Source organism: Mizuhopecten yessoensis, unplaced genomic scaffold (assembly GCF_002113885.1).
Source record: "Mizuhopecten yessoensis strain PY_sf001 unplaced genomic scaffold, ASM211388v2 scaffold8811, whole genome shotgun sequence".
Taxonomy (NCBI): domain Eukaryota; kingdom Metazoa; phylum Mollusca; class Bivalvia; order Pectinida; family Pectinidae; genus Mizuhopecten; species Mizuhopecten yessoensis.
The window spans coordinates 619,651-631,541 of NW_018407733.1; the positions used below are offsets into that span (position 1 = coordinate 619,651).

Below are 11,891 nucleotides of genomic sequence, written 5' to 3' on the forward strand. Positions count from 1 at the left end.
TAGTGTATTGAACTGGGCAGTACATCGATACCCTATGCAGGAAGAAAAATTATCATCAAAGTTTTCGGTTTTTGTTGACCATTGGGTTTTAAAAACCAAGCAGTGCAAGGGAAACAACTCTGAAATACAATTACATTAAATCAAAACCAGAAGCAGTTTTTGACATTATGATGCTTAAACAACCATGCTGATCACGTGAAGCATACAAACTCAACACTGCGAGGGGACAGAAATATGTTAACCACAGAATCAGAATCAAATAAATATACTAAAGAAATATTTTGTTAAATCGAGCATCACATTTTATGGATTTTTGTTTAAAACACTTTTTATAACGTATATATTTATTGGAAAATTTGAGGTATCTATAAACAAAAATAAAGCTTTGTTGTGAATCTATTGTATTTGATTTAACGACAAACAAGGAGTAACCGAGAATACGAACTTAAAGATACACGAGGTCTTACAGGCGTCGATTCCTTGGTACCCTTCCTTATTACTTCTTAAGCAGTAGTTATGTTTATTTACAGTATAATAACGCTAAAGAGCAACTTGACAGACATTTTCCTAAACACTTTTTAACACCAATCAAATCCCTTGGTCTAAAGATGATTTCTTTTGCAATTAGATGAAATGTGTTAACGACTTTAGACTTGAAAAAAACTGAACGATTCTCCATTTCTTTCATTTAATTCATCTTTTGATTTATTTTTAAAAAATGTAGCTCTATACAAAACCATTCAATATCTCTCTGAAGCAAGATTCTAGGAATTCTCAGCCATCTTTTCAAACTTTTCCACAATTTCTTCGATCTTATCACTGGTGAGACTATCTAACACGAAAAATTCCTGTCGAAGTAGGTCTGGATTCTTGGCAAATTTTTTCCGACATCTTCTACGCATATTTTTATAATGTCTGTGCTCCTCTTGTAGCGTAACTGCCAGTAATTCTCGTAATTTCCCGTTTTTGGTATGTGCATGCATGATATTTAAAATTCTGGGTTCGTACATGTTCCGGGCATGAGTGTCCAAGAATAACTGTACAGTGTCCAAATTGTCTTTCATCCAGTCTAGATAACCTTGTCTTACTAGCCTTTCCACTTTTTCCTCGTTTGGGACCCTCACTTCGTATATTTTCCCCTTGATCATCTGTTTATAGAGCACAGGTGGAGTAGAAAGGTTGTGCGTTGATGCCACTCTTTTCATCAAGTCGGTCTGCCAAAGTTGATGTTTAACCCACACTGGTCGACTGGGATCAAATGATACAAGTTTGTCTCTCAATTTGGTTTCCATATACCGAGTGCGGCCTTTCATTTTCATAAGATCGCCACTGAGGAACAAATCTTCATAGTGAATCATCTTGTCAAAGTTAAGCACCTGGTGACCTCTATCAATGAGCTTTCTCATTATCAGGGATTTTCCAGATTTGTTGCTGCCTGTGAAAACAAGATGGTGATAAAATGAACGTTGAAATGAGGATTTCTAGGAAAATGTTTTGTGAAATTAGTAAATCGAACTGGAGAATTGGCAGCATCAGTGTTTGTTTTTTTTCCTACAGATTTTATCCTGAATGAAAAAAAAGCAAAACTTGGCCCGTCTCGCTGGTGTTAAACATCGACATTAGTTTTTGTTTTACATTTTACTTCATAACTGTATTATATTACCAAAGTAATACATGTAGCATGCATTAACAATAGTACAATGCAACTTCAAAGTCTCCTTTTACTACACACTATATATTCTATACTTTGATTTGACTCATAATGGTATGTTTTTATCTGGCATGGTTATATCAAGGTAAACGTTGTCAAGTTGATACTCTTTACATTTATGGTAAGTTTCATTACGCTGTAACATTATTATTTTTGAATCAATTAAAGGCAAACGATCATGCGTCATGTATTCGGCTTTCTTTATAAAATTTACCAAATAAGTAGTCAAATTTATTGATTTTAAAAGTAGGCACACATGTACTTTGCTAACCCTGGCTATTTGGCCCTATTAAGTCCAAACCTTCAATATTGAATTGTTATTTTGAGATACAATACTGTTAAACGTGATGTTTGTTAAAGGAGTATTTGGTTTACTCGAGTGCTACATGCATCATACCGGTACCTTATGTTTTGGAAGAAAAATAATAAACTAACTGTCGTAACTCATGCGAGCGGATCAGTTTTTATCTCCTTTATGTGACAGTGAAAGATTTGGTTGAAAAGTTTTAACTTTAGAAATATTGAACACTTTTCGATGAGGTTAAATCTAAATATTTAACAACAAAATATCTAATAAAACGTTGCATCAGTGATGCATTTTTTAAAATTATTTTCCTTCAGATCAAATACACTGTAATTTTAAATTCATCTATAAAATCTCACTTAATGCGTTTCGCTGAAAAAGTACAAATTTATTATGATCCCAACGATGAACCCTTTGAAAGAAAGCGAATGCACATCGCATACGGTCACAGAACTCGACATGTGCCGTCGAGGATATGCAAATACTGTTTTAAACAGTAATATTTTGTCATCTGCGACAATCCAGTATGTAATGCAGATTATTGGAAGAAGAAGAAAAACTGCATAACTTAAATAAACGCTAAATAACATTTCTTGACATACATTTGAAGGCGTCAAGTCCATGAATATCAAGAGATCGCGAAAGCATATATAACGTATGCTACTAGGCCAAAGTTCGAAAATCGGCACTTCCTCCTGGTGTTTCAAAAGAGATATTATCTTTTGATTTACAACATATCTTATGTATGTATGTATGCATGCTTCAGTACTAAAAAGGTAAATGAAGACCGCGTGCACAAGATTTTATATAGTAAACACGTAAATTTGACGGATGCGGTGTTTTGAACAAAGTAATCCGACAGTCTTACAGGGCCGATGTAGACTGTAAGTTGTTACTTTTGTGTAATCCCACGTGGAGCTTGCATATCAGGATGTATTTTCTCAACGTCAATGGACCAACCACTATTGATTTGACCCCAAAGTCCATCGATTCTACACAAATTAAGGCATATACTGTCATCTATAGCTTGCGATATTTGCCTCGACAACTCCAGACAAACGCAATGGCTTTCAGTCGTTCAGCCCGCGATGAACTGTCAGCCCTGTTCACAATATCGGTGTCGGCCACAATACACAAGAGAGGGAACAGACCGTTTTTCTGGTACTACATCACCGCTGGAGACACATAATTATGTATGGAAACTTCAAACAAATATATCATATTATAGCCAGATATACGGGGTATACAATTTTGCCATGTAAAACAAGCAAACTCAAAATCTAATGCTCACGAATAATATATTTTGGTATTTTATCTGCAACACTTAAGCGCTAAGGCATTCAAAAGTCACCTACTATTCACAGAAGAATAAACGTTGACAGATGTGATTTCTTATTGAAAAAGTATTGAAATACCTACCGGTTACAACATTGAATCTGAATTTCGACGGCATCTCATTAAGGTCATCCATGACTGTACGACGATAAGTCTTGTAGCCACCCTCCAATAGGACAACCGGGTACCCTATCTCTTCAAGGACAGTGGCCAGTGATCTTGACCGAAGTCCACCACGTTTGCAGTAGATGAAAGGGGAATAACTCTGTGGTTTATCCATAAAGTGGGAGTCTAAAATCTTAATGATGCTTTGAAGAGAAAATTTGGCACCTATCAACCGTGCTTTCAGCGGAACAGTCTCATCTGCTTTCCTGGCTTCAGAAGCCTCCCAGTGTAGCTTACCGACGATCTGGAACTCTTCCGGAGAGAGGATTGGAATGTTGATGGCTCCGGGGATGTGATCAGCATGGTACTCTTCCGGAGTTCTGACGTCAATGACGTCGGATACGCCTTCGCGATAAAATGGGTCCCTGGTTCTAAGTATTTTAGAGGATTTCAAACGGACGGAGGTTGTGGTTAGGCCCAGTGAAGACGACAGAGCAGGACACAAAAGTCTTTTCCATATGTGGCGATGTAATGTCATTCTCGAAGACCAACCTGAAACATATTAGAAACGTTCATTCAATATTTAATCACTAAAAACTGCAACGTTCCTTAAAGATGACTGGGCAAACACAAAATGAAGTTGGCAACTGAGCAAAGGGTGTTGGGGGGTGTTGGGTAGTTTTCAGTGAACACTGGTAGGTTGATGTAGTGTAACTGAATATATGCTACAAGACCTTTTTCCTGTAGTTAACATTTTGGTGTTTATTTGCTCCTTGCTCATCGATATTTTATCGCGTGAACCTCATTCCAGTGTATATTTTGTATACGTCCCTCTATTACATCGCAGAAAGTAACGTTACATATTGATTCTGTGCACTTTATTTAGAGAGAGAATGTTTGTAAACTTTTCGGTATTTATACTAAAGTTTTCACAATTCAAAAGAACCTGTCACCCGTGCGATCCAACAATATGGCCTCCATCACCACAATTAACACAATCAAGAAACCGCAAATGTACTTGGGAAGGAGTAGATAAACTAGAGGAACTGGCATATTATCATCTTATACCTATACTTTTAATAAGACATTGTACGAGCTGCAAATTCTTAGATAAAAAATATTTGGGGGCAACGAGCTCGATATCGACATTGCTGTAGACAAAATGGTGGAATAGTATCACAATAGACGCTTTAACACTTGAGTTAGAGAAATCTATCTGCATTTACTTATTTCTTAGTTGTCCAGAACAGATTCTTCGAAAAAGGTATAACTTAAATTGACCTTACATCATCTCTGAACCTTGCAGTACCTCAATGTCATTCGGATAATTTTAGATATTACTTTAATTCAACACTAATAAACATGGTTCAACACTAAGAAATCAGTGTTCGACTGGTTATTAACACCCCAGGCATCCTCGATATCCAGGGTTTACGCTCACTTTCGCTCTCTGCACCCCTGGAATATGTCATAGCAAATCGAAAGGCTCACTGTGCAGCACATTGTGGACGAGACAAGAAGATTTGTTTGATCCTTTGATGTACATCAAAAGAATCTCAAGGTCGCGTAACGGTAAAACTTTCTGGCTTTGAAGTCGGGTGTTTTAGCCTAGTTATTGGTCAAGGATTTTTTCACCTGACACCAGTCAATTAGCAAGCAGCGTGCCTTCAATTTCGCTATGACATATTCCAGGGCATCCTCGATATCCAGGGGTTACGCTCACGTTTTCTCTCTACACCGCTGGAATATGTCATGGCAAAATTGAAGGCTCAGTGTGCGCCACCTTGTTGATGAGCCAAGAAGACTAGTTTGATCCTTTGATGTACATCAAAAGAATCTCGCGGTCACGTAACGGTAAAAATTGACAGGCTTTGAAGTCGGGCGTCTCTCCTTTGTAATCTTCAAATGACAGGTATCAGTCTAGCGATTGGTCAGGTTTTTTACGGGAGACCAAACAAACAGCTATCTTCGTGCCTTCAATTTTGCCATGACATGTTCCAGGGATATAGAGAGCGAAAGTAAGCGTAACCCCTGGATATCGAGGATGATTCCAGGGGTGTACAGAGCGAAGGTGAGCGTATCCCCTGGATATCGAGGTGGCACCCCAGGGTACCAATTCCAGACAAAACATATAGTCGGTACGACAGAACCAATTTAATCAATCCATCGAAAGAAAATTGATCAAACCTCAGTAACTAAGAAAGAATGCATCAGAAGAGAAAGAAAGCAGAAAGGGGAAAATATTTTACCTAGTTTAGTGTTTTATTACACGGGCCTGCACTGATTTTGTTGAAACATATTTCATCAGCACTAGTACGGCGTACTGAAGAGGATAAAGGCTACAGGTATACTCGTAGACTACAAAAGACCAACGGAAAGCATGGGAAAGGTATTTGGCTGACTTCATCCGAGAACATTCTCGATACTGCAGGGGTTACACTCACTTTCGCTCTCTGCACCCTGGGAATAAGTCATTACAAACTTTATGATACGCATCTAGAAATTTGTTTGGTTTCAGGTAAGAAAAACTTGTAAAGCAACTCAATTTTACCGTTACGCGAACGCGAAATTCTTTGGGTGTACATCAAAGGATCAAACTAGTGTTCTCGTCTCATCCACATGGTTGCGCACATCGAGTCTTTGATTTTGCTATGACATATTCCAGGGTAAAGAGAGCGAAAGTGAGCGTAATCCCTGGATTATTGAGAATCACCTGAGAGATGATGTAGATGAAGCTGAGGTGAAATGCAGTCTGTGAGATTACCTTGGCAGGATGCCTTACGCTGGTAAAGTTATGGGGATTTGAAGGAAGGATACAACTGTTCACGTGAGAACAGGAAATTTAACCGATCGACACAATAAACAGGTAAAAGGCGGAGGACATTTTTGCCTGCCAACAGAGCATATAATTAACGCGGGGAAAGAAATAAAGGATATTTCTATCATATTCCTTGCTGTTAAAAAAAAGAATAATCACACACTTGTCTACAAAACAAAGGCAATACAAACGAAGCCGGGAACTAGAGCATGGTTACAATCATTTAAGTTCTTACAAAGTTTTTTTAGGCACTTCTCTACCTACATACAAAATCAACCTTGGATGATATCCTTACGCGTAGCCTATCTAATACAGAGAGTTGAAGGGGAAACCTTGACAGTCGTCATAGAGATGCATACCATGTACAGCACACGGAAGTGGTCAGTTCTCTTTGAGGGGCAGCTGGAATTCTATGCAGGCTAGGTTTACTGTCCAATGATGGTGTATGGAACTTTTAAGGAATACCAGACAAATCTATATCCTGTACTTAACAGTTTAACTTGTGCAAAGATAAGCATACACAGAACAGGTGACACTGTAAGTGTGCAGTGTATTTCAAAGTATGGTACTAGAGTACAGCTGTGCTGTCATTAGGATCAGGTACTAGAGTACTGCCGTGCTGTCATTAGGATCAGGTACTAGAGTACAGCCGTGCTGTGGATTAGGATCAGCCAAAAACATGTGACATTGCTATGTTGGACAGATCTAGCATTCTTGATTTAAAGAAAGTTCCTAAAATGTAAGAAAATAAATATCAACTTGTCTTATTTCTTAGGGGTAGACCAGACCGACCTCGAGTGAATTGACTAACTTGCACCTCCCAATACACACGTATTTGTCAGTGTCAGTTGCTGTTATTGAAATACTAACAGTAGTCAAGTTTATCATTTCTAGGAAAAGGAAATTTGTCAGAGATTAAAACAATACTTTCATCGAAATCTATTTTGTTTAAAATTCTGACATATCTATTGAAGAAATCTGTGAATATATAACTCAAACAAATTTTCAAAATTCAAGATTATCACAGATTCTGGAACACTTAAGATTCTGTACGTTCTCAGTTCACTCTCAGAGCCCAACTTTCAGTTGTTTTTTCATATGAGCCTAGTTTCTCAAGATTGTGTGTATTATAAAATAAATTCATGAAAGATTTGGGACTTCAATATCAATTAAAGATTTTTTTGTCATCAGTCTACATTTTATATTTCATTTCTGAATCCCTCTCAAAATATTTCAAATTTCTGACCTGAAAAATCACTTTGAAAAAAGAAAAATTGTGACAAAACAAAAAGCTTTTCAAACACACAAAATTTATTCAGAAATCAATACAACTCCAAACAGTTTGTTTTGAAAGACATTAGAAATTTCATAAGAATTGTACCTGTATATGAATCACTTATGATACAATTCACTTATTAGCTACATTGTACTATGTTAATAATGATGCCTGTAAGCATGTCAGTTGTTGTTTTTTTCTTCAAATTTTAGGATCAACGTTATGGTATCTGGTTCCCTATGTATAAAAAAGCACAGATGTTCTGGAAATTCCAAATCATCAATATAATACCACAGCATTTATGATATTCCTAGTTCTCAAGAAAGCTTTGAAAAAAAAAAAATGTGATATCATATGTGAATTCAGATGGTCAATCTTGATACAACCAAATTCTGTACTTTGAGAAAATACTACACATTTTTAATCATGACAGCTCCAGCATCCAGGAACACAATGAAATGAATGGCTTCTGGAATGTTTTAAATATCATTGTGTCTTTAATTCTGTTGTTCCTGGCAATTCCGTTAAAAAGTTGATGGTGGATTTAACAACTTCCTCGGATTGATTTTCCATATAAACTTGTATTTCACTGTTTGTTAGTTTGTTTTTATTCTGAGACCTTGTATATGTAGGATCATAATGTTCCACGAGTAATTGATGAACAAACTCCTCCCATCTCTCACTCTCAATCAATGAAATCCAATAGTTCACTTTTTCTTGGCCACAATAAGTTTCCAATTTGTGGACAATACTGATCAAGGTGTCTGTATCCTCTTTCCAATATGGATAATCTCTTAATGAACATTTTATCCTTTCTTCTATTGGAAGAATGATCTTGAATCTGTCTCCCTTGCAAATTTGTTCAAATAAAATCGGCGGAATACATAATTTTCCTATACGCTGACTTTCTGATTCAACCCACACTGGTTTTGAGGGGTCAAAGTTGGCTAGAGCATTCCTTAATAGTGACTGCCATCGGTCATTGCATGGCTGAGTCTCTCCATACCATAGGCCTAACATTGACCCTTTATGTTTTGCTAGACACTCAAGGTCCAGCACTTGGTGACCTTTCTCCGACATCTTGGTCAATAGGAATGTTTTTCCTGTTCCTGTCAAACCTGTCAACAAACAATAGACCTGTACATTCAGTATTGTCGTGATCAGCTGACTGAGCTCAGTTAAGAAACAAAAGATTGTCGTTTTTCATAACCAATTATGTAAAGAAAATGTTATGTAATAATTATAAAATGAAGATACCTCTTAAAACTTTTTATTAACTTTGTTCAGTTTATAAAGAATATTTCTATTTCTTTCTTTCAGAAAGGAGTATTTTCTCTTCGCAATTTCAGTAGGTTTGGCTTTAGATTATGAGTGGTGATCTGGAGAGAATGTTGATTTACTTTACTTATTTGAAGTGGCCTTGACCTTAGATCTTGTATAGGACCTCCAAATTGTCTAGTTAATGTGTCTGTGAAGTTTAATGAGAGGAAGTGGAAAGCTTAGACATCCAATTCAAGTTATATATATCCTACAAAACATCACCTCAATAGAAGGTACGGACAGATTGAATTCTTATTAGCTTCCCTAAACTTTGTTTAAAGAGGGCATATATCTTACCTGAGATAACTTTGAAGGTGAATTGTAGAGATAGTGTTCGGAGATCTTTGAGCACCTGCTTTCTGTAAGAGATGTAGCCGTTGTTCAACACATACAAAACATCCAGTCCTGCGTCCATAGCAATGTGTGTGGCAATTTTCGATATCAAACTTCCTTTGTCACAGTAAACAAGGGGACAGAAGTTTTGAGACTTATTCCTTATAAAATATTCACTCAGGGAAGTATTTATGTATTCTGCAAACATTTCTTTTTGAGCAAAATATTTGTTTGTATTCCAAGCAATGTTATGTTCCCCCTTTCCCAGGACATTGTCGACTAGTGGAATGTTGATGGCACCATGAATATGGTTCCTTTTGAACAACTCTTCTGATCTTAGATCAATCACATCTGTCACACTGCAAGGAAAAGGATAATGGACTCGTCTGATATCTGAGGTTGTCTCCCTTCGTTTCAAAACAGCAGTTGTCTCTCTTCTTTTAAAAACTGAAACAAACGCCTGCTGCTTCCAATTTCTGAGTAATCTTCTATTCATCTTTCTAGTAAAGATGACACTTAAGGTGTTAGACCCAGAACTCAATGTTCATTTTCTTGTTGTCGGGAACTACATGTTGTATTCAAGTCTTCTCAACTAAAACCAACAGAAAAAAATAATTAAAAGATAACCATTTTAAATTCAACTTCCAGTGCAACTTAAGTTAAAATTCAAACTTAGGTACCGTATTGTTATAATAAATTGACTTAAAGTTCAAATAATTCAGTTATCTGATTCTGATGATGACAAGTACCTGATATATGTTTCATTTCTTTGTATGCAAAGTTAACTTTTAACACAGTACATCAGTAGCTATAAAGCTTATATAATTATATAATTGATAGTTACAACAATTTACTAAGTCTGCCTACCCAATGTCCAAGTCCATGAGTTCATCTTCTGATAGCATATATCTTCCCCTGGAATCAATGTTACAAGTTTTACAGTAACTAATCTCTGCTAATTCTTCAGTTTTATACATTTCTCAGTCCGCGACGAAAAATGCAGCACATGCTGGAAAAAAATCAGATTATCTATGTCTACTTTCATACATGCTCAATATTTCAATATTTTCAACAAGGTGTATCAACAATAGTCATAATTTACATGTTCTTTATACTTGATAACCAAACTGCTTCCAATTCTCTACATTGAGGAAAAATGCTGAGCCTGCAACAAATTTCTACAGGGATATGAACACAGATGAAATACCTTAAGGTTAGTTTTACATTTAAAAGCAATGACCGTTTTCTTATTTGTTTATATAACGGTATTGAGATGGTGTCAGGTCGCTAGATTTCAAATATTTTTAACCATTAAAAAATAATATTCTTTAAGGGCAAAATAACATTGGGTGAAACGGATGTCGGGCAAAATGACCCAATCAATGCTGTTTAAATGTAACCCGACTATCCTCTGGCCAGATAAAACTCAGGCTAGTTTAAAGGATGCCGAGGTTATTCAAGTATACTTTTTAAATGTTTCTATTGTCTACATCTTGAGCTAAAACTGTTGTTTCCTATTAAGATTTTTTACAGAGTATGTGAAATTTTCACCAAGGTCGGGTAGAATTCGTAGTTATTCATCGAAATCTACAGATCCAGATGACCGTATATACATTATGATTCATTAGCTAATTTCAGTTTTTTTGTCATATAACTCGATTTGTTTTATCCAGAAAAAGAAAAAAAACTACATTTGACATAATTTCTATATAAAGCCGGACTCTCCTCTGACTCCAAACACAAAACTTTTGAACGCCATATCCTATCTGCAAGATAATTTAAAAACGCTTTCCTAACTGCTGAACTGTCATAAACATGTATACAATCTACTAAAGAAAACAAAAAAATAGTAACATAAAACTGTATTTTAAACAAGAGGCCCAGAGGGCCTGTATCGCTCACCTGAATATGTTTAAAATAATTGGTATGAAGTAAAGATATAGCACTCCATGGTAGGTGCTGTAAGTACATATGAAATTTCAGAAAAATCCATCCAGTACTTGAGATATTAAAAAATTCAAACAGAGCCCCACCCCTATGCCCCTAGGGGGGTCATACAAATTGAGTCCCCTTTGCCAAAGGATGCTCCAGACTAAATAAGGATAAAATCCCTTAATCAAGATGGTCGAAGAAGGATTTTAAAGGTTTTACCTCTATTTCTCCTATTGGGCCCCGCCCTTCTACCCCCTGGGAGACCACATCCACTGCTTATACAAAATTGAGTCCCCTTGGCCCAAGGATGCTCCAGACTAAATTAGGATAAAATCCCTTAATCCCTATGGTAGAAGAAGGATTTTAAAGGTTTTACATCTATTTTCCCTATTGGGCCCCGCCCCTCTGCCCCCAGGGGGCCCACACCCACCATTAATACAAAATTGAGTCCCCTTGGCCTAAGGATGCTTGTGTTGCGTCCAGCAGGTCACGTAGTTACGAGATAAAATGTCTGCGCGGAAATACATAACGCGCGGAAACTGGTGACTAGACGATACAGTACTGTTCAACATTACGCCGCGGATCAGCTTGAGATAGCAACATAGTGATATGTCGACGTTGTATTTTGAATTATTGTTTTATGTCTGCAACACCAATTATCTACCTTAATGCTGCCACGATGTCGTGTGCTACCTGTTCCGTAATCTTCTCCAAGGACTAACCTTGCTTAGCACGAGAGAACGGCCATGTTTATGCA

General features: G+C 36.8%; 1 protein-coding gene across 3 annotated transcripts; it reads right to left on the minus strand.

The window, feature by feature from the left end:
* Positions 1–335: 335 nt before the first annotated feature.
* On the minus strand, positions 336–11,891 carry LOC110456626 (tRNA 2-selenouridine synthase-like). 3 transcript variants are annotated; one of them, XM_021507460.1, is made up of 4 exons: positions 11,799–11,891; positions 10,070–10,117; positions 9,167–9,794; positions 7,573–8,667 (listed from the first exon to the last, which is right to left on the minus strand). In XM_021507460.1, the coding sequence occupies exons 3-4, from the start codon at positions 9,696–9,698 to the stop codon at positions 8,036–8,038; spliced, it is 1,164 nt and encodes a 387-aa protein (XP_021363135.1). In that variant the 5' UTR covers positions 9,699–9,794; positions 10,070–10,117; positions 11,799–11,891; the 3' UTR covers positions 7,573–8,035. The 3 variants fall into 3 exon arrangements, with proteins under 3 accessions (XP_021363136.1, XP_021363134.1, XP_021363135.1); XM_021507461.1 differs by lacking the exons at positions 7,573–8,667; positions 9,167–9,794; positions 10,070–10,117 and adding exons at positions 336–1,435; positions 3,753–4,007; XM_021507459.1 differs by lacking the exons at positions 7,573–8,667; positions 9,167–9,794; positions 10,070–10,117 and adding exons at positions 344–1,435; positions 3,435–4,007.